This window comes from Thermobia domestica, chromosome 8, assembly GCF_964235325.1.
Source record: "Thermobia domestica chromosome 8, izTheDome1.hap1.1, whole genome shotgun sequence".
NCBI lineage: Eukaryota > Metazoa > Arthropoda > Insecta > Zygentoma > Lepismatidae > Thermobia > Thermobia domestica.
The window spans coordinates 156,515,948-156,539,391 of record NC_137461.1 but is presented as its reverse complement, the minus strand read 5'-3'; the positions used below and the strand labels follow the sequence as shown (position 1 = coordinate 156,539,391).

Genomic DNA, 23,444 nt, shown 5'->3' with positions numbered 1-23,444 from the left:
ACGGACCCTTTTGACACGGGCCCTTTTGACCCGGGCCCTTTTGACGCGGGGCCCTTTTGACCCGGGCCCTTTTGACGCGGGGCCGTTTTGACGCGGGGCCCTTTTGACTCGGGCCCTTTTGACGCGGGGCCCTTTTGACCGGGGCCCTTTTGACGCAGGGCCCTTTTGACCGGGGCCCTTTTGACGCGGGGCCCTTTTGACCCGGGCCCTTTTGACGCGGGGCCGTTTTGACTCGGGCCTTTCTGTCCTCGCCCTTTTGTCCGGGCCCTTCTGACATGGAATCGTTGAAAGGACGTCATGTATCACAAGCTACAGTCATTGGTAGACGATAAAATCGGGCATGTACTGTAGACAATTGGCGCTAGTGCACCTAGCAATTCAAAAGAAGTAGTCAGAACTGGTCAACGGATGGGATATATGACATGCTGACAACGCCAAACATAATACAACTTGAATGACCCATACAGTTTCCATAAATAATTAGTAATCAGTTTTGTGGTGCTCCTTGATGACCTTGTCGTAACCCTCTCAGTATTCGTTTCTCCCTTTCCTTCCGTTCCGTAAGAAATTTGATTGCATACAGATACTGTATGACTGAAGAGAAACACAAAATTGATACAATACTGGCTTTAAAATATCCGAATGTTAGTCTCATTTCCTATCAAGAGTAAACTTGGCGTACACGCTCCAATAGAACATCGAAAAGCAGGACCGCCTTAATAGGGTATGGTATAGTGTATTATAGTGAGTAGAGTAGGAGAGGGTCGTGTAGCTTGGGTTTATGGAAGTTTGGGCCTATTTTCTTAAAAGACTACGTAAAATACCAACTGGAGCTGGTATTTTAAAGTTTACGCGTTTAAATTTTTGACTTATCTCTTGCTCGTCTTAAAAGAAATAAATAGATAAATATGCACGTTCATCTTGTTAAAATTACACTCTTGGATTGTTTCTCAAAGAATTTGAAATGGAATGACGTTTCCACAAACAATAAAGCTATTTTTTGAACTGATTTGACTTGATTTCATTTTCATTTTCATTTTGAGTTTAGTGTCCCATTCAGCAGCGATGCCATATGAGAAGAGGACCTATTGTTTAAAGTGGAATCTTAATCACATGAACTTGCCGGGACTCGAACCTGAGAATCCTACGCCAAAGGCGCTTACGCTACCCGCTAAATCACTAAAGTGATCTATTTTATGAATTGAGTTGAAGTTTTAAGATGCTCTCGTATACCTCAGAAGCTAATGTCATATATACGAAATTCTTATGGATTGTTAATTAAAAAAATAAAGTAAATAAATAAAAACTAACTCATAATTAAAATCCCTAGAAATTCCATAAAAAATATTGTATCGTCGCCAACACCTTTTAATTTGCTCAACTTTATTCTTCAATTTCAATCTTTCAGCATAGCAGCTCTTTTAACGATAAAATCATAAAGCCAAGAATACAACAAAGACACTAAAATCACAGTTCAATAAAACAGTTGAAGATGATCCTCTGCTTGGGTGTTATAGCTGAAGTCATATTCTACGGTATAACAATAAACATATAACAATAAATAAATAAGCGAAATATTAACAATAATTTAGATCCTTTCCACGAAAATACACTGCTTTAGCAGGAAAAAAATAGAAAAATAAAACACTTCTGGAATGCATTCAAACGGAAATTTCAATACCAGTCGGAAGCGCACAGTGAAAAGATAAAATATTTTTTTCACACTTGCTGTGGTAACTCCTACAGTGTTACCGTTTTCCATTATGTCTTGAGACAAACTAACGTGAGCCTCTTCTGCATTGATTCAATGTTTGTGAAATCAGTGTGACTTGAGTTAGTGACTGTAGTTCAACTATGAGTGTTGTGATGCAACCGAATCCAATCCCTCTTCCAGTAGTTGACCTTGGAATTCATGGGCTGCTTCGTTCATACAGAGGGTTAGATGGGTAGGGCCGAAACAGGATATGACCGAAAACGGCATATGACTGGAACGGCATAGGATCGAAAGCAGTTACCTGCATACGATCGAAATAATAATAATAATAATAATAATAATAATAATAATAATAATAATAATAATAATAATAATAATAATAATAAACATTAATTTATAATCACGCAATATTAGCATATAGAAACAAAGGGAGATTTATAAATTGACTCATTTATTTATAATTTCTTAAGAGCATTCACATGCTTATTTTGTTACTCCATACCTTTACATTAACATTATTTTATTCGTCAGTTATTTCACTCCAATCAAAAAGCTACATTTTGGAGCTTCAAAAAACTCATCCACTGTTTTTCACTTTCAAGTCTACTTGGACCGGGACAGTGAAAACTTTAACATTACTGGCAGAGGATTTCTCTACACTACGTTGAATACCTTCCCTGGCCCATCCAATGAGACATGAACATAATTGTACAGCTATGTTTCGTTTTGATGAAATGTATTAGTTGAAATTTGTTCCTCCATTTTTCTCACACTTGGAAAGTGAGTGATGGTCTCCGCGTGGAATGGTGAAATCTTCTACTTATTACTATTGACGACCTCTGTGATTCGATTTCACTTTGCACCAAAGAAGTGTTGAGGTCGAGAGGTGGCACCAGAGCCATGTTGAGGTCGAGAGGTGGTTCAATACCATATTACTCTGCTAAGGTGCGCTTTTTTCACAGTTTCCAATAATTTGATATGCCTCTGTATAAATCTTTCAAAGTAGGTGTTGGAGGACAATCTGCTGCTTATACAGGAAATAATGTTTTATTTACCATAGATGCTTATTGATAACAACTGAATAAATCTGTGTTGAAATTTGTATTTAAAGTGCACTAAATTACAAGTAGTTATCTTCACCACTTCTACAAATGCACATAAAACTAACTTCTGCTTCTGAAATATTCACAAAATAGATATACCACAACACTGGTATATTAGCTTGAATATTATAGTTCAATGTATCTTGTAATGTATATTAAACACTACTGTTTAAAGTGTAAAAAGAAGCACACGAAAGGAATTACATTAGGTAGTTCATGTTTGATATCACCAACAACACTGCCATCTATCTGCCAAACATAACTAGTGCAATGACGTAAGCAAAAACAAAGGAACGCAACGAAAATGAAATACAGAAAACATTAAATGATTATCACACATATTCCCCCCGTTGGAATACAAATTATTCAACCAAGCATAAATTGTCAAAAACATTTAACTATTAACTGTGTCTTCATTCAGAAGAGGAATTAACTTTGATAATGACATCTTATAAGTCCCTTGACTTTGTACGAACTAATACTACACGCACTAATCTATCCTTGCCTGGAAATAGTTCTCCAACGATTCCTAACTTCCTAGAAACTGTTTGTAAATTGTCTTCTTTCAACGGCACGAGAATTCTGGGCTTAATATTTGGTTGAACTTATGTCCATTTCTGACGCTGCTGTAAACTATGAAGGTAACCTTGTGACCATTTCTTCCAAATATGCTGCTGGTACCTCTGGATTCGTTGCGAATGACTCAAGCGATTTTCAACAGCACTAGTTAAATCTGGTTCAGGAAAACATGTAATGGGGCACCAATTAAAAAATGGCCAGGAGTTTGATAACTGAAAATCTCGTACGAATCTGGTATAGCTACGAGAGGGCGAGAATTAAGACAAGCTCCTATCTGGTAGGGAAGCGTCAAGAATTCTTCGTATGTCAATACGGCATTGCCAGCTACTCTTCGAAGATGATACTTCATAGATTTGACAACACTCTCCCATACTCCACCAAATGAAAACTGCACGGAGGGAAAATCTTCCATTTGAAATTTTCCTCCGATGAAAAAGGCTGAATCCTGTCGCTGAATTCTTTTCCTTGAAACAGAAAGTATAATTCTCTGAGCTCATTTTTAGCTCCCTGAAATGTAGTGGCATTGTCACTGGTGATAGTCGAGCATTTTCCTCTTCTGGATGTGAATCGACGAAGAGCCGTTATGAAAGCCTCTGATGTGAGATCAGTAACTAACTCCAAATGAATGGCTCTTGTAGACAAACACGTGAAAACTGCGACGCAGCATTTTCTAGTGTTCATGCTACTTGAAGAACCCAATTTATTGTAGAAAGGTCCTGCATAATCAACGCCAATATAACTAAATGCCTTACTTGGACGCACTCTTATGGATGGTAATTGTCCCATTAATTGTTGTGCTACTGAGGCCTTAACCCGAGAAATATAACGTGTCGTAAATTTTACGAACGAGTTGTATCATTTTGATGTTCACTCCCCTTACCCCGGCGATAATGGACTCGTCCGCTGATTTCCGCTCTCTACTAAGCCTGCATTGTTGGGCAGTATTTACTTTGCTCAGTTTCTGGCTGTATTTCTGGATGAACTCGTTAGCCGCTTGCAAGATTTACGATACGTTAGGAATAAGGCTTGGATTTTTATATATTGTTTAGTTATTTTCTACTTCTAGAGTGAATTACAGATACATTTTAGTGAACTGTTGGTTTTGTTTTGTGGTATTTATTCAAGAAAAGTTAAGAAAAATGAATCGAACGGATACTGATGACAGTTGCCTTATTTTAAAATACATAAATGAGTGTGAGAGTGATATTTCGGATCCGGATATTGGATCGGATGATGAAGAAGACTGTGTGAAACATGATATTGTTATAAACAGCGATGATTCTGATAGTGATCCAGACTATAGACCTGAAGAGCTAGAACTGACGCAAGTTTCAAATTCGGATGAAGAAGCACCTTTACCAAAGAGAATCTGTGTGTTCACTTCAGATGTTTCACAAGAGACACCCTTTTCCTTTCCTGTAATTAGAGCACAACCAAGCACCATCACTGCTGATTTATCTACCCAGCATTCTCCTCACACAGAAGCTAGACCTGCACCTGACCCCTACCTAGTAATTGCTGATAAAGTAAGCCTTACAAGAAAAAATGGACATCGTTGGACAAACAAGCCAACACATGCTGGAAATAGAGCGTCGGCTGCTAGAAATATCATCAAGTAACTGTTAGGTAGTCAAAAAATAGAATTGTGCTATGAAGATTTATGGTGTTAGGCATAACAAGCACTACTTAATTAACTGTGTAAATTTATCTAAATATAATGTTGAAGCAGTATATCATATATATATAAAACATTACGTATACTTGTCACAATATATTTCTCGTATTTTAAAAGTTAAAACCATATACAAATAAACGAATACATAGAAATTATACAAAAGTTCATTCTAGCCCAAGATCTAACCACAGTGTTCTCTTTTAACCACTTCTTCCAATCTTAACCATCATAAACATGGCTCTTATTTATGAAACATTTCTGATCAGCCAGTTACTTATATTTTTCATCCTAACACTCTGGATCCACACAGGATACCGTTAAATCCACTAAGGATACTTCTTACGGATCAACACAGGTTACCGTTAAATCCACTAAGGATACTCTCAAGGATCCACAGATTCCTTCCTTATCAGCAGTTCAGGCCTTATAGGTATCTGGTTACTAATTTCCAACTGGTCCGTCTAAACTTTACTCGTACCTCAATTACCTTTTCCATTAGTTGAGAGCCGTAGGTTTTTTTTTATGACTGCGCCATTTGTTAGGTAGTGAAAAAATAGAATTGTGCGTATGAAGATTTATGGTGTTAGGCATAACAAGCACTACTTAATTAACTGTGTAAAGTTATCTAAATATAATGTTGAAGCAGTATATAACATATATAAAACATTACGTATACTTGTCACAATATATTTCTCGTATTTTAAAAGTTAAAACCATATACAAATAAACGAATACATAGAAATTATACAAAAGCTCATTCTAGCCCAAGATATAATCACAGTGTCCTCTTTTAACCACTTCTTCCAATCTTAACCATCATAGACATGGCCCTTATTTATGAAATATTTCTGATCAGCCAATTACTTATATTTTTCATCCTAACAGCAACCCCCGGTCCAACTGGTATTGCTAAAAACAAGTTGTTACCTATTGAAACTTTCAACCGTTTTTCACTGAGGAAGTTAGAAATAAAATGATTTCTTATACAAATCTAAAAATTGCAGAAAAAAGTGCTAATTATAAGAAACAAAATAAGACTGTTAGTCAGTTGTCCGATAGTGAGATAGATCCACTGTTGGGACTACTAATTCTTTCAGCAGCACAAAAGGATAACCATCTTTCATCAAAGAGATGTTTGACCCAGAAATCAGTGGTGAGAGATACCACTCTAGTATGAGTTGTGACCGATTCGATTTCTTGCTAGAATGTTTACGGTTTGATGATTCTGAGAGTCGAGCTTAACGAAAGAAAACTGACAATTTTGCACCCATAAGGCAAATCTGGGAAAATTTTGTTGCCATGTGCCGAAGTTCTTACAAGCCTGAATCTTTTTTAAGAATTGACGAGTAGTTGCTCGCGTTTAGAGGATGTTGCATATTTAGGATGTACATTCCTAACAAACCCGACAAGTATGGGATCAAACTTGTTTTCATGTGCCATACTGCTACTAAGTACATGGTAGATGCTATATATACCATATACACTAAAAACACTGGATACAGAAGGCTTACCTCAAGCGGAATGTTTTGTCAAAAAAAAGGTGTCAACAACTTGTCACGGCTCCTACCGGAATATAACAGTCGACAACTGGTTTACCTCAATACCTTTGGCAACCTCACTTTTAGAAGAACCGTACAAACTTACCCTTGTTGGCACGCTCAGAAAAGACAAGCCAGAAATCCCAGTAGAAATGAAAATCCCAAGAGCAGAAACATTGGGACAACCATGTTTTGTTTTGATGGGATGAAAACAATGGTTTCTTACAAAGTAAAGAATACAAAAGTAGTGTTACTCTTATCCACTTGCCATGAAAAGCCTGTCATTGATCCAGTTTCAAAGAAACCTCAGATAATAGACTTATAATGCAACGAAAGAAGGCGTTGATGCACTGGACCAAATGTGTCATCAGATGTCGTGCAGCCGTAAGACAAAACGATGACCCTTGTATGTCTTCTTTAGGATGATAAACATAACCCTGGTTAATGCCTACGTGATTTATGCTCACAACGTTGTGAAGATGGGTCAAAAGCCACTTTCTAGAAGAAAATTCGCCATCAAAATTCACAGCAGTCTTATTGAGCCATGCCTCCAAGAACGGGTTCAATACTCAAATATGCCACAAAAACTCGGCAATCCATGCTGATATTCTGAAAATACCGGTGCCAGAAAAGAATGTTGTCCAGTCCAAAAACCAGCCTCGTACAATTTGTGAGATTTGCCCGGAAATATCCACACAAATCCCCAGGAAAAGTTTTAATCATTCTGGACGGTCACTCCTCTCATTGCACTAATCCTGATATGCTGTACTTTGCATCAGATAATGATATTATCATGCTGTGCCTCCCCAGTCACTACACTCATTATTTGCAGCCATTAGATGAGAGTTTGTTTCATCCACTGAAGCATTTTTTCTACAGAGCTGTGTCACAGTGGCAGCGAACACATCCACATAGAAAACTATCCAGGTCACAATTTCCTACTTTGTTTCATCAGGCCTGAGATAAAGCTGCAACACACAGCAACGGTATTTCTGGTTTCCAAGCATATGGGATCGTGCCCTACGATCCTACCCTGATGAAGCTTATGTTATTTCAGATTTTAGTGTTGCTTCAACTGCTTCTCCCTCTCCATCAGACGGCAGCACTCTTTCTGAATTCTTTCATCGAGATTCTGCAAGTCCTAGCTGCTCAAATGACTTTTCTCAATCTTCTATTTCTGGGTCTTTCGTTAATGTTGTACGTAATGGCAGCGAGCTCCTATCTCTTAACATGGGGAAGTGGATTTATTCTTGCATCGCTCCTATCTTCCCGTATTGCCCGCTTGCAGTTGCACGTTATTCCGCTACTGAAAAAATGAAATGAAATCTTTGAGTTTTACGTCCCACGTTTATGCCGGTTAGGCTAAAGTAGACGGTGATCGTGAGAAATGAATGAAAGGGTGAAATAAAGAAAGTGGGAGGAAACAGGAGAACCCCGAGGAAACCCACGCACACGGTGTTATATTCCGCAACTGGTCAGTTTCTGTAGTAATTACGAATTCCTCCGCTTAAAAGCGCTTGACTCAATTGATAGGGTAAGAGAGATTCAGATGCTTGGAAGAAAGAAGTTATTCACAAAACAGAAACTCGCAAAGCACAATTATAACTCTGGTGGTAGAGGGGCGGATCCAGGCTCAAAGTGTGGGGGCGGTGGTTCAAAGTGAATTGATTTTATTTGACATTTATAATACAACGGGGAAAAGTTTTATTTAAAAAGTTTTATTTTTAAAAAAGAAACCAATTCTGGGGGGGTGTCCGACAAGTCTCGAAGAAGAGAATGTCTTACCACTGGTCTAATTCCTACTTCTGTGTCTTTCGTGCACAAGATCTCGTGTTCGATTTCTGGCGGAGAGCATAAAAAATTAATATCAAATCATTCACTTCCAATACTCATCGATCTTCTTTAGCCTAATTTGCTGGAATGTTAAACTATTTTTTTTTTTTTTTCATTTTCGAAGGGAAACATCTTAGATTTCGTGCTTCTTTATACGAGAACAGTAGACAAAAATACGTGGTTTCTGAAAATGGACTGTATATTTATACAAAGAAATGCTAACAAAATGCTTATTATCGGAGGAGAGAGGTGTTTCTGGTCCCTAAAGAAAATAAAGCGGAAAATATTTTGCGGTTGCGATGCTTTCTATTCAGAAAAGCTTGGTGAGCAGCATTTCAGATTTCAATGAAGTCAGAAAAATTTGAAGCCCAAAAGGACGAAGAAAGATCTTCTATTCTAAAATAATGCATAGTTTATATAATTAAATAATTTTGTTTAACTGCGTGCATGCAATTTTTTTTTTTTTTTTTTTTTTGCTTTTTTCTCCTTTTCGGATTAACGCCATCATTCATAGCTTACAGCACATGCTATATATTCGATTTATCTCTTGTTCAATAACATGAGTGTAGAGGTTTTGTATGTAAATAGTGTATAAACGTATATTGATAGTGGTTGTTTGAGAAAAAGGAAATAGCTTCTATATTAAATCAATTTTAGAGAAATAATATAATCAATAATATACAAATAGAGCTTAAAAGCCTTTTGTCTTCATAGTTCCTGAATATTTTATTTGAATAAGACTCAAGAATGCTGGGGAAGGGGAACACTTGCGCGTACCTACATACTTTTGATATTGCAACGTTGCGATCGGTGCTTGTACAGACCACGAATCTCTACTGCTTGTTTTACAATCTGAGATAGTTCAGCCATGATGCTGACTACTTACAATTAAAATAAACAAAATAATAGAATGAATTTACACATACAGTAAATATTAACTTGGAATTGACATTTCTGTGACCTTGCGATGTCGGATGCAAGCATGACATTCATGCATTTATTTCAAAGTACATATTTTGAGCTTCTTGCTAGGCCCAAATACGTTAACTTCAACACGCCCTACAGACTTGAAACACATGAACATTATACATTGGACCCAAAAGACTAAAAATAAATAAATAAATAAATAAATAATAAAAAGATAAAATAAAAATTAAAAAACGTATAAATCAAGTAATCTGATGCACGTATTGCTGAGTGGCAAGATTTTAGAATTGTTGATACGTAGCTGCTTTGTAAACCACACAACAGAACTGCTGCGGTGGTCGAATGAAAGGGGAGGGGGAAATGTTGCTGGTTTCCTTGCTTGCTTCACTCACACAATACCAACGTTTCTAGCCGCTGCCAATTTCTGCGTAAATGTAGTAAGAATAACCTTTTCCCTTTCCTTTTGAATGCTGCGCAAGAAAATAATAATTTAACGAGTGTTTGACTTTGAAACCTTTATGGGAACACAGTACACTTGCACTATTAAGTTGCACTATGAGCAGAGCCGTGCCGTGGAAAATCAGCGCCTTGGACGCGAGTATACGTCGGCGTCCCCATACATATATTCCAAGCAATTTTTCCTATCTTTTTTCCTTTTTTTTTCTCTCCTGAATTTTTCACCCCTCTTACTTTGGCGCCCGGGGCGGTCGACCCTCTCGCCCTTCCCCCAAAGCACGGCCATGACTATGGGTAACAACTAACAACAACGTGTCTGAATTGCGACTTAAACTGAGCCTATAATACAGTTTTTCACTAAATTATCCCGGCCTGGTGGACCAATATGTTGGAGGGCCATCTGCTGCTTATACAGGAAATATTGTTTTATTTACCATAGATGCTGATTGATAATAAGTGAATAAATCTGTGTTGAAATTTGTATTTAAAGTGCACTAAATTACAAGTAGTTATCTTCACCACTTCTACAAATGCGCATAAAACTAACTTCTGCTTCTGAAATATTTATAAAATAGATATACCACGACACTGGCGTATTAGCTTGAATAGTTCAATGTATCTTGTAATGTATATTAAACACATAGGCGGATCTAAAGGGGGCCAGGGAGGGGCGGCTCCCCTAGAAGCAAAGCTGCCCTCTTAATGATGATGCTTGCATTCGACATATTTAATAGTGTCTATACTCGTCCGCCCAACAATTTTTTTTTTTTTTTTAATTTGGTCTGGTGCCTGGATGTAATAAAATCCCTGGATGTAATTACTTGATAATGAGCGGTATAGCGACCTCTCGACTTGAGCTGTATTTTTTTTTTATCTGACAGCTTCATTAATGTAAATTATTTTTCTATTGTTTCAAGTAATTAACTTATTGACGAAGTAATTTTGTGGTTGTTTATACGTATATGTATGATAAATCAGCCGTATTGTTATTATTTTGTTTATAGCATAGTAATGTTTTAATAGTTAAGATTCTCAGAGCAAATTTTTAAGGTACACTACAAAAAAAAAAAAGAAAAGAAAAAGAAAAAAAGAAAAAAAGAAAACAAAAACAAAAAGAAAAAAAGAAAAAGAAAGAAAGAAGAATCCGTATTCTTCAATTGCTAAACTCAAGGAATTGTTACCTATTCAAAATTTGTATTCAATGTCGTGTGTTGTTTTTCCCTCTTCTTTCTTCTTCTTCTTCTTCTTCTTCTTCTTCTTCTTCTTATTATTATTATTATTATTATTATTATTATTATTATTATTATTATTATTATTATTATTATTATTATTATTATTATTATCCAACCCTAATAGGAGTCTGTAAAGACAATGTGATTGGCTCCCTTTGTTTTACTACTTTCTGTACATCTACAATGTGGCCCAAAAGTAGGATAGGCCTACACCCCTGCATTGATCAAGTATAACATTCTAGCTTATAGGTTTATTTGCTTGGGCTGTTCCGAGCTGAAGATATAATTAAAAAGAAACTAAGAACAAATAATAAAGAAACTAAGTCTACCTGATGAATAGCAATAAGAAATTATATAAAAAGTAACGAGTTGATCAGTACGGGTCTATATACCTACTTTTGGGCCACCCTGTATGTCTGTGCAATAGATTGTTCCATTAATAGAGCGAACGTAGAAGTATTAAGAAGAATAAAGTGCTATTGTAATCTTTATGGAACCTTTGCGGATTTTCGCATTCAAAGTAAGTATGAACTGAAGTCTGTGGATACATTCTTAAGGTATAAACTGTAACCAGGCGCGCCCAGAAATTTTTGTACAGGGTGTCGAAAGTTGGAAGGGGCACAAATATTGCAAGACAAAGACACGAGGTTATTCTGCACCCGAGTAAACGATAAAAATTTCCAAGTATCGGAAGTTGTGCACCCCAGGACAAATTTTTATATTTTGCTTTTGAAAAGGGAATATATTTGTGCTATGCTAAAGAAAAAAAATGTCCCTGATAACTTGATAATTTAGCTTCATATAGTAAAAGTTACATGGGTATCGCAACAATAAGAAGAGCTAGAGCAATTTTAACCGAGCAAGTCATCTTGTCTCTTGGTACGGGAGAGGGGGCGGCATTACCAAGGGACTTAAATTATTGTACCTAGGGACAACCATAAATCTGATGATAATCGATTATTGCCAACTGATTTGTTTGTTAAATTAAACAATTATAAGTACAATACAGAAACCATAGCTTGCTTCCATATTATCAATAGAATGGGAATTTTTGTATTGTCAAGTAACTTTCTAAATAGAAGGCATTGATGAATAATATTGCAGTTTTATCACATTGCTTGCTGAAATAGCATCCAATGAGTATCTAAGGCATATTGTTTTTTCTTTAAATACAAATTCATAAGTTTATTCGAGCTACATCAAATAGCTATTATGGCTATCATCATATGCAAAGTATTATCCCTTGGTACTTGGATCGTCCTATTTATAAATTAAAGTAAATTTAACGAAAGAAGTGCATAATAAATTAGAGTGGTCACAATGTGAAAGCAACGCATAGGTATCTTAATATGCTGGAACATTTATTTGTTATTTCCACTTATGCGCCAGCAAGGAAAACTCTCCAAATGTCAGAAAGAAAAGAAGAAATACTTTGATATACGAAAAATATATATTGCCTCTCAATTCACTTGTTTCTCTCTATGTATAATTACTTTATGTTACCCAAATAAAGTACAGAAAACTGAATTCAATGATAGGAAGGTAAAATTGGTACGAAATTCAGACGAGCTGTAGGTACCATGTTCCCTGGTATATTGTGTTCCTGGAACACACAAGTTCTCCTACTTTACCTATATTCATAGAAACAATTAAAGAACTAGATTCTTTTTACCAGAGGGGGCAGCGGTGGCTCAGTGGTAGAGCGTTCATCTCTGGTGCATTGGGTCCTGGGTTCAAACCCTGCTCCCGCCAAGTGAATTTTGTGGTGGACAAACACCGCGTGCGTGGGTTTTCTCGGGGTTCTCCCTTCTCCTCCCACTTTCTTTATTCCACCATTTCATTCATTTCTCACCATCACCGTCTCCTTTAGCCTAGCCGGCATACCCGTGGAACGTAAAACTCAAAAATTTCATTTCATTTCATTTTTCTTTTTACAAGAAAGAAAAGAATACAGATTCAGTGTACGTTCAAATTTTTAAGCCACGTTAATAATTTCTCTGTTAAAGCAAGTCTAGTTTTATTAAGAAAGTGCACAAATGTCTGTCAAGTTACTAAGATTGCATGCGGTCCAGATCGGATGGACTTTCCATGAGTGCGCCCTGGTAAGACAAAAAAACAATCATTATTTATTTTTTTTTTTTTTTAAGGATCCGGTGGATCCTTCCGTGGGTGCCCCCTGGTTGCAACCATATTTTCCGACTTCTCCTACTTTATAACTATCTAACTACTAACGATGCTAACGATACTAACGATGCAACTACAACAGTACGCGAAGATACTCATATCTAATTCAGGAATATACAAGAGTTGTCTTATATATGCTGCAAAACGTTGAATATGTTGCTTATAAAATCACAAAAATGTTTAACTAACTGCAGTTTAAGCAACTAGGCTATATTAATATTTAAAAATATTGCAGTGTAGATTTTGTATAGTATTTATATAGTTAATTATATACGGTATATATATATATATATATATATATATATATATATATATATATATATATATATATATATATATATATTGAGTTTGTAGGCAACACACTTAGAATCTTTAAGAGAACTAATATTGACTTATTTATATAAGACATGTAAATTTTTAGTGTATTGTCTGTACCAGGTAGTAACTACAGGTATACTTATTACCAATCTTAGAGATGATGCATTTATTAAACGTGATGTTTCCACTACTAATTTAATTTGATTACTATTGCTCTCCCTCAAGTCCGTCTATAAGTCTCGTCCCATTGTTGACCTGTTTCTCTTCTAACTTTATTTTTTTAAATATTTAATTTGTGCGGGAGGTTAGCCAACTATATTTCTCCGATTGGATAGTTTTGCATACCTTATTATTATTATTATTATTATTATTATTATTATTATTATTATTATTATTATTATTATTATTATTATTATTCGAAAAACGTTTTGTGTATAAAATTGATTGTATTTCTTTGTTCGCAATGGTTTGTGTAATTAAGCTGCAATTCATAGTAAACGACAACGATTTATTGTAAAGCGTAAAATGAAAAGATTTTACACTTTAAATGTAGAAATGAAGCCCGTGAGCCATTTTAAAATTTTTAAATTAAAATTATGTCATTGCTTGTATATTTATTTGTGTTTCTATTAGATGTAAGAGTAAATTGACAAGGAAGGGACATGAACCTGTTATTCGAACTTCCGAATGAAACCTAGTCCATTCGATAATCATAACAAAGATATGTTCATGCACAAAAAATTAGAAGCCTTGGACAACGGAGTAAGTCCCTGAGGCCCATTAACCCTGTTAATATAAAGAAAATCGTAGACTCACAGTGAAATAGTTATTATATCAACACTGTTCATTGGAAAATCATGACTTATAGTTCATTCTCTTTGGTATGAAACAAGCTTTGAGAGGTTATATATATTGGGGACCCTAACGCACTTGAACAGGGGAAACTGGGAGAATGTCGGGAAGAAATCCCTCCCATCAACTTTGGACCCCTCTGGAGTGGCCCCAGGTAAAAGCACTCAATCCAAATGTGTCTTGAAAAATATTATAGAGTATAGGCCTACGAAATGACTGTACTAAGTTTTGCATTGATAGACAGAATAGATATGAGGGGGAAAGCGTGTATTGGTATACCACTAACAGAGTTAATGGGCCTAAAGGACTTACGTCATTGTCCATGCCACCTTTTTATTTTATTTTATTTTTTTTTTATTTTTTTTTTTTTTTTGTGCATGAACATATTGTCGCATGAGAACCAGAGGAACGTAACTCCAAAAATGCGGTTTTCGTTTTTTACATGTTTGGACAATTTTTAAAGCCCCACTCGGTGTAAATTTAACGTAACGCCATCTGGTTTTCTTGTCGATCATCTGTTGTAATGTAGCTCAATTACCATCTTATTAAAAACACATCTTTCTAAGAAAATAATATTTTTGTTATCTCGCCTATAAACCTACGAAAATAAAGTTACGTTCCTCTGGTTCTCATGTGACGATATGTTTGTTATGTTTATCGAATGGATTAGGTTTGATTCGGAAGACCGGATGACAGGTTCATGTCCCTTTTTTTGTGAGAACATGATAGTTAACGTTTACGAATAATATACTTTCGCTCACAATTGCAAGAGTATAACAGTAATAGGAAATTGAGTTTTCATGATTAGAGTAGATTTGAGGAAGTTATTTAGTAGCAACTGAAAATAATTAGAAAATATACAATTTTAAGCAAACTTATGATGTAATAAATTTTCACTCAACTGTTACATGACAGTCCCGTGTTAGGAGAACTAAATAACTTGATAGCTTATAATGAATGCGAGGAAAGGGGGACTTAGAGATTTATATATACTGTATGTAAGGTGTACTATAAGATTCTTTCAATTTTCAGAACTAAGGGGCCATGCCCCCTTCTAGGAAAATATCCTAGTTACGCCAATCATTAAACACTACTGTTTAAAATGTGAAAAGAAGCACACGAAACGAACTACATCACGTAGTTCATGTTCGACATGGTCAACAGCACTGCCATCTATCTGACAAACATAAATAGTGCAATGACGCAAGCAAAAGCAAAGGAAGATAATAACGCAACAACATGAAATACAGGGGCCATGGTGGCTCAGTGGTAGAGCAATCACCTGTGGTGCTTGGGGTCCCGGGTTCGATCCCAGCCCCAGCCAAGTGAACTTTGTGGTGGACAAACACCGTATGCGTGGGTTTCCTCGGGATTCTCCCGTTTACTCCCACTTTCTTCATTCCGCCATTTCATTCGTTACACATCACCACCGTCTCCTTTAGTCTAACCGGCATATGCGTGGGACGTAAAACTTAAGGATTTCATTTCAAAATGAAATACAGAAAACATTAAATGATTATCAAACAGTAGCCATAAGGAAATTACAAATTCTTTGTTCTGATTTACGTACAATTTTTGCCATATGTTACTAAATCAATGCATGCGCTTAGTGGTGGTCCAATGAAAAGCGCGTGTGCTCTTGAAACACTTGGTCCGTGGTCGATTACCGGCTAGAGAACATTAAAGTTTAATTTTGCTGTCATTTACTACCATCCAGTGTGCCTAAGAATTAGCATCTGTCATAGAAGTATGCATCCAATTTATTTATTTAATTTTTCTTTCCTGATTTTTTTATTAAACGTCTATTTCCTATAACACCAATAAAATACAATAATTAAGGTGTCAATAACAATATGTGAAAAAAATGACGGGAAAACTATCCCTAGGGAGTTCAAGAAATTGTATACACATTGCCCAAGAAAATAAATTATTATTACCACACTAATTGAGGAACTGAAAATCTAAAGAAAGAAGTTTAGAATTTCTCCTAAGTTTATTTTGAAGAAAATTAAATAAATCACAGTGAATACATATTAGTGTATGTAGAATATTTTGCTAGAAGGAGAGTAATCATTAGGGAACGGCTATTTAGGTAAATAAATAGTTTTTCTGCAGTGAGATGGAGACTTTTTATTTTAGCAAAATGCTGATCATATCCTTTCTTATGTCATCACAGCAAACTTTATTTTATATAAAAACACACATTTTCTAGTTTTCCATATGTATATACATATATTTTAAGAATTTTCGTTTTAATTACATAAAATCGCTCATTGAGGAATGCTAAATAGAAATCTTCGAAAGAAAAATGCTTATTGTCCCATACCTTTGATATCGAGTGAGTCAGGTTAGTTTTGTCTTTGAGCACGTTGACTAGCAGATCTCTGGCGCCTTACTTTTAATCTACACGTAAGGTCTGTTCTGGGAGATTCCAGCCAGCCACAAGCCAGTTACAACAATGCAAAGCTTTGAATCCACGCCATGTCTTTACATTTATTGTGTTCTGAGTGGTGCTTCAACACAATATGGGTATTCTTTCGTACTATAACATGCCTAAAACAAAAGCAAGTGTTTCATCTCGTTTGCAGAAGTTATGTGACGATAATAAGGATGTTTTCTACTGATGGCAAAATACTATTTTGCCAATCTTGTGGTAAATCTGTCGCGGCTGACCAACTTTCACAAATTACGCAGCATTTGGAGAGCAAGAAGCATATTGCTGCTGCTTCACCTTTGAACAATAGACAGGCATTGTTCTGTCAAGCAACAGCTTCTAGTTCTGGTGAACTGTCAAAATTGTCCGCTTTTTCAATGGACTCGTACAGAGCATTTGTATCCGCAGATAGTCCACTGTTCAAATTAAAGAACCATTAATTACGAAAATTTCTCGTGAAATATACGAACTACGAACCGCCTGACGAACCAACATTGCAAAAAACTTACCTGCACAGGTGTTATGAACAAACTTTACATTTTCGCTCGGAATGTGCGCATCAAAATATTTTGGTATGTATGGACAAAACTACAGACTCAAGTGGTAGAAAAGTGGGAAACGTGATTGTAGGGGTGCTAAGTAGTGATGACGAAACTGTGTTGACGAAAAATTATTTACTAGTACATAAAGAGCTAATGCTGCTACACATGTAACGAAAGCAAGGCTTTTCAACGAAACAATGCGGTTATTGCGGCCGGAAGGGACAAAATTTGACATTGTTCTTGATACAGATACTGCAGCTTATATGAAAAAAGTAGCAGTACGCCTGCCGTTAGCTCCTTCAAAATAGTGCATGTAACTTGTGTGGCTCACGCGTTGCATAGAATATGTGAAAAGGTAAGAGTTCCTTATCCCAAGGTCGATAAACTAGTTTCAAATGAAAAGAAAGTTTATCAAGTCACCTAGAAGAATATATTTTTAATCAAAAGCGCCCTGCAATTCTTGTGCCACCCCCTCATGTAGTTACACGATGGATCACTTGCTTGGATGTTGTTGAGTATATACCCAGAGTTTTGAACAATTCTTATCTATCGTAAATGGTCTCGACAATGACGAACCGTCGTTTATAGAAATTCTGCAAGAACTGTTAAAAGATCCCTCCAAAAGCTCGGGTTAGTATTCATTTCAACAAACCTGTCCTTTCTCGTTGTAAAGAGAAAGCTCCAATCATCATCGAACACTGTCAGTTTCAGGGTTGAAATCCGCATAGGAGAAAAAGACGCGAAACTGAAAGAACTTAACTGGAGCTAACGGATAAGTGCTTATGTCTAAATTTACAGACATTTTTAAAGATTTCAAACATGTAAAATTGCACGTGTTTTCGAAGGAAAAGTGGAGAAAGATGTGTTCAGTTTAAGTGTCAGTGAAATTTCCTGTTTCAAATATACGAGAGCTGTTTCTAGTAACGTGGAGCGATCTTTCTCGCAATATAATATGCTTTTTAGAGAAAATCGTAACAAAAACACAATGGAGATCTTGGAGAAAACTATGGTGGTCACTGCAGCGCTTCCAAAGAATAGTTCGCCAAGAGGTAAGTATTTTAAAATGACTTGTAAAATGTTTCTGTTGCAAACTATTTTTATTTTTTCACACATTTTTCTGGTTTTGTCATATTTTCAAAATTCATGGCACATGAATAAATATTTCTGGTTTTTTTTTTTTTTTTTTTTTTTTTTTTTTTTTAGCACATAAAGTTCCATTCCTTAGTCATCATCCAATACGTCTAAGAATTAAAAGAACATTTCAACAGTCACAGTTTGTGGTTTAGCGGTATTATTGGGTACATTGTACTGGGGGCTCGCTGCTTGTGGTTTTCCCTAGTTAGCCCTATGTGGACACACACAGCTCCTATAACCTTTTATTACTACTTTTTCTGAGTAAATACTATTAATAACAGAGAGACAGATTGTTATATTAAGTTTTTATTTCTCTTGATACATAGAAATGATAATGTTGATGTTCAATTCATTATAAATTATGTACTACAAATTTGCAAGAGCCGAACCAGGTAAATAAGCATGCTTTATTGTGTAATACTTGTCAGCTAACGTGTCTTAGAATACAGATCATTACTACTGTAATGATTATACAGGGTGAACGAAAAGTAAGGTGACAGTTCTGATTCAGGAAAGTCTATTTCGTTGTGGGTCCACATTGACCGTACATGCTACGTAGGGAGTTGGGTAACCCCTGAAACATAGGTGCCCACCACGGCCGCCATACTGGAATCCACAATCTTGAATATTTTATTTATTTATTTATTTTTTAATGAAAGGTTGTCACGTGCACATATTTCATATGATGGTTTTATGCAAGACTGCAATGTCATTGCCAGTTTTGCCCTATTACTAACCATCAGCTCATTATAACGTGATTGCTATCTGTTAATTCACTTACATCAGATGCTCAAAATGATCACATTACACTACAAAGGTGTTTGCACACATGCCTCTTCTATTCTTCAGGAACAACTAGTAATATCTCTGGACGCGTGACAACCTAGCCATCTTCAATTATGTAAGTTTTTTATCTAGACGTTGTACACTATGACCTTTAGATAGTCCATACATAGAAATGTAGAACTGTTAGACATAGAGGGTGTAGTGGCCACTCCAGCCGTCTCAAACCCCGATTCGCCACACAGGAAAGCGCTGATCTAGGTAATTCTGCACCACGTTCGGAAAGGGGAAGGTTTCCTCAACTTGCTGGAAGAACGTTGGGCACGCACTGTTCTCAGAAATAAAATAACATCGGGATCTCTTCATATAATACCTGTAGATTACATTTTAGAATTCAGCATCCAGTAGGTAAAGAATGGATCAATGATGTTCGTATCAAATATAGCACATTAGAAGGTAACCTTTTCATCCCCAACCATCTCTGACGCGTCAATCCAACGCCAGCTGCTGACATTCCCATAGCAGTGATTTTGTTTCTTCACTTCTCTCTTCACGTAAAAGTGCATATTATCGGAGATCAATACTTTGAGAGAAGATTTGCGTTTGCTGTAAATTCCTTCATCTGGATCGTTGTTTGTCGAATGCATGCGCATATTAATTTTGTGCATAATTTGATAACGGAACATCCTACGTAAGAATATTCTACACATTTTACATTCTTTGGTTAAAGTCGTGAGCTATTGAGAAACGATGCAAGAGGATATGAGCATGGCAGTAGTTTCCTAGTGTAAAGAAATAATATTCCGTGGGGCACACTCAGTATTCCGGGGGGCATTGCTGATACTATTCTGTTTATTATTATATTATAAACGCATTATTTTGGTCTCCTCCAGGGGCACTCTCAGAACTCCGGGAGGGCAGTGCCCCCCCAAAAAAACAGATTTGGAAGAAACACTGGTTACCTAATATGTACATGTTTTGAAATGAAAACCGCGAGTTTAATCGGCCGCACTATGTCTTCTCCCGGCGTCAGTTAGTAAGTTTGATCGCACCATTGTGGGAAATTGGGCTTTCTATCGAGATGTAGCACATACAACCTTGCAATCACTACACGTGAGCTACGATTTCCACACATCGGGCTTACCTTTACACCTCCTCGATCGTCAGCAACATCGTTCAGTCAATTACACTTGTTAACATAAATTAGCTAATAGTGAATGGTTGGTGATAGGACAAAATAGGGAAAATCCACTACCGCGAAATAATACATATAAAATTTGTGTCGCATACTGAGATTACTATTATTAAAAAACGTAATCATCGAGACGGCGAATTCAAATATGATAACCGTGGCGGGCACTTGTTATTTTGAGATTTCCCACCCCAAATATAATCAATAAGAAATGTGAACGCCAGGCCAACAGTCTTTCTTGTATCTGTACTGTCACGCGCTTTTTTAAAATTCCCTGTATATTATAGTTGTATAATAATTAATTTTATAAACTAATAATTAGTAAATTCATGCAATTTTTTCGCGAAATGTATAGGCTATGAACTCAATCTACAGTTAACGCTCTAAAGCTTCCTTCCATTCCAAAGATATCGCTGTACGTTTTATACATTCCTGCTCTCTTAATTTCATTTGTCTTTCTTTTTCCATTTTGTATTAGCCACTCTTTATGTTGAAATACTGTTTTACACCATTCCTCTGAAAAAATACAAAAAAAAAAAAAAAAACAATATTCAGTGAATAAAATCAAGCTCAAATATGTTTATAAATGATGAAGTTGAATAAGTTCGAAATAATTTTGTACTTTTATAAAAATGTTCTTTTGATAGATACAGATACATCTCACTTTAAAAGTGTTTCATTTTAAATTTACAATTCTGTAAAATCTGAACAAACTGTTTTAGATCTATATTCGTAGAATAAGAGTATAGATAAACAAAATATTATTATGTAATCGTAAATAAACAATCTTCGTTCCATCCTTTTCGTTAGTATCTCTTCCCCCTGTTGGCCATTTATCTAATTACGATCAGCAGTTTAAAGTTCCTTTCTAAGAGAATATATACTAGTAAATTGTGAAAACAGTTTCTACAACATATTATATCTCACCATTTAGAGGCGAAAGTATTCGAGGTATTAAATAGAAATTTGAATTTGAACAATTCAAACTTATATAACTCTGAAACGAAATATTTTGTTTGTCTTAAAATATGTATGTTTATGTAAGGTAATATATTCGGGTATGAAATTATTTTTTTTACAATATCAGAAAAAAATATCAAGAAAACATTCAATATTAAGCTTTACTCTAATTTTGTATTCCGGTACGGTTGCTCACCATTTCAAAACTGCGTTTCAGAAATGTTACCAACAATAGTGGGGTCACTGGGAGAAGTTTGTGCATTACCATGGTGACTACTTTCAATGGGATTAGCGTTTCGGATTTCCAAATCAATAAATGTATTTTTGTTAACCAAAGGTTCGTTACTTTCTGAACACACCTCGTAGTTAAAATTTTTTCAGTGTTTTTTGATAATCCGCCAGAAGAAAATAAAAAAAGACGGACAGAAGAAAAGATGGAAGGTTGCAATTGCTAAAATAAAGTGAGCATGTGTCAAAATCCCTTAAAGCTAGAGACATGATATTAGGCATTAAACTTTTCATTTATAATAATTAAGGACGTATTTCTTCGTTTCTTTATATTTCCCTAAAAGGAACGAGAAAGGATGCGATGGATAATTTTGTGAATTACAGTTGTATTAATAATATGGCCATTTTTCAAAATCCCTTAGTGTTAGAGACATGAATATTGGTATTTAGGCTTTTAATTTAAATAATCGAAGATATCTTTCAGTGTGTTTTGAAGTTTCCTTTGAAAGGGAAGGTAAAAAGCAAGGATGGGAAAAGAACCGATTCTGACTCGCTTTTGAACAGGTTCAGGCAACGAGAACTCATGCTAAAGATAGGAACCTGTCCGGAGCGTTTTCAAAGAACCGGTTCATTTTCTATCTGATAAAAAGCAGTAAGAGAAAATGATAGAGGTTGCAGTTATTATAATATGACCAACGTATCTCAAAATTACTTTGGTCTTGCTTTCAATTCCTGTTGGGAACTCTAGGTCGGAAAAGTATAAAAGTCTTTTGGGCCAGCTATCCTCAGCGAAGTTTTCCTGGGTTTTTCCGGTTCACCACAGGCAAATGCCTGGATGCCACCTACTATAACGGTTCCTACTATAACGAAAATAGATGCTGAAAATCCAGAAATCTATTTCTAACCTCGAAATCCCTAAATATTAGAGATATTTGAAGGATATGAAACTTCGTATATAAACTACTTTTCAAAGAAAGTAACGCATATGACACTGCATTTTCGAAAATTCCGTTTTTAGGAGAGAAAGTGGAAAAGGAAAAAAGACGGAGGATTTCTAATTTTTTCTCAATATGCAAAATTTGAGGATGTCAGCCTCATCATCCGGGAGACCAGATGAAACATTTGAAACGAATTTTTGAACACAGTTAGCACTTGAACCGACACGAGATTTGATCATTTCACATTGATTAAATTACATATTAAAAGAGGAAAGTAGTTTCGCAAATAATATTGTTATAAATGTATTCTTGCCGTGCAAAGAACGGAGGCAAAGATTGAAATATAAGGTGGAGGGCGCAGAGTGAGCAAATGCAATGGTCTGGGAGAAAAATACCCAGATGCCCGAAGGTTAGTATATAGTGGTCTATATAAATATTATTATAATAGTTGCCATCTTACCACTTTTCCTTCTCTATTCTCCTCTAGGAAAAATATTTAAAACAAAACGATGAAATATATGTTTCATTATTTTAAGTGAATAGTTGAAAGACCACATTTTATGTCTCTCTAACCTTTAGAGATTATATACTGTATATATATATATATATATATATATATATATATATATATATATATATATATATATATATATATATATATATAGATAGATAGATAGATAAATAGATAGATAGATAGATAGATAGATAGATAGATATAGATATAGATATAGATATAGATATAGATATAGGGTGTTGATGAATTATACCGACAAACTTTAAGAGGTGATTTCTCTCATTAAAATAAGAGAAAAAGTTCATACT

General features: G+C 35.6%; 2 protein-coding genes across 3 annotated transcripts in view; both read right to left on the bottom strand.

Moving 5' to 3' along the window:
* Positions 1–3,741: 3,741 nt before the first annotated feature.
* Positions 3,742–4,182, bottom strand: LOC145692357 (uncharacterized). Its single transcript, XM_081767654.1, has one exon. The coding sequence runs from the start codon at positions 4,180–4,182 to the stop codon at positions 3,742–3,744; it is 441 nt and encodes a 146-aa protein (XP_081623780.1).
* Positions 4,183–20,385: 16,203 nt separating this feature from the next.
* Positions 20,386–23,444, bottom strand: part of LOC145691875 (retinol-binding protein pinta-like) — a 62,751-nt gene continuing 59,692 nt past the window's right edge. For both annotated transcript variants that reach the window (XM_081767184.1, XM_081767185.1), the window contains one exon: positions 20,386–21,012. In XM_081767184.1, coding sequence (XP_081623310.1) covers positions 20,861–21,012 — 152 coding nt within the window. In that variant the 3' untranslated portion in view covers positions 20,386–20,860. The remainder of the gene's footprint in view (positions 21,013–23,444) is intronic.

Bases quoted from the DNA above. Each gene is read 5' to 3' on its own strand.
- LOC145692357 (XM_081767654.1), bottom strand. From the start codon at position 4,182: ATGGGACAATTACCATCCATAAGAGTGCGTCCAAGTAAGGCATTTAGT.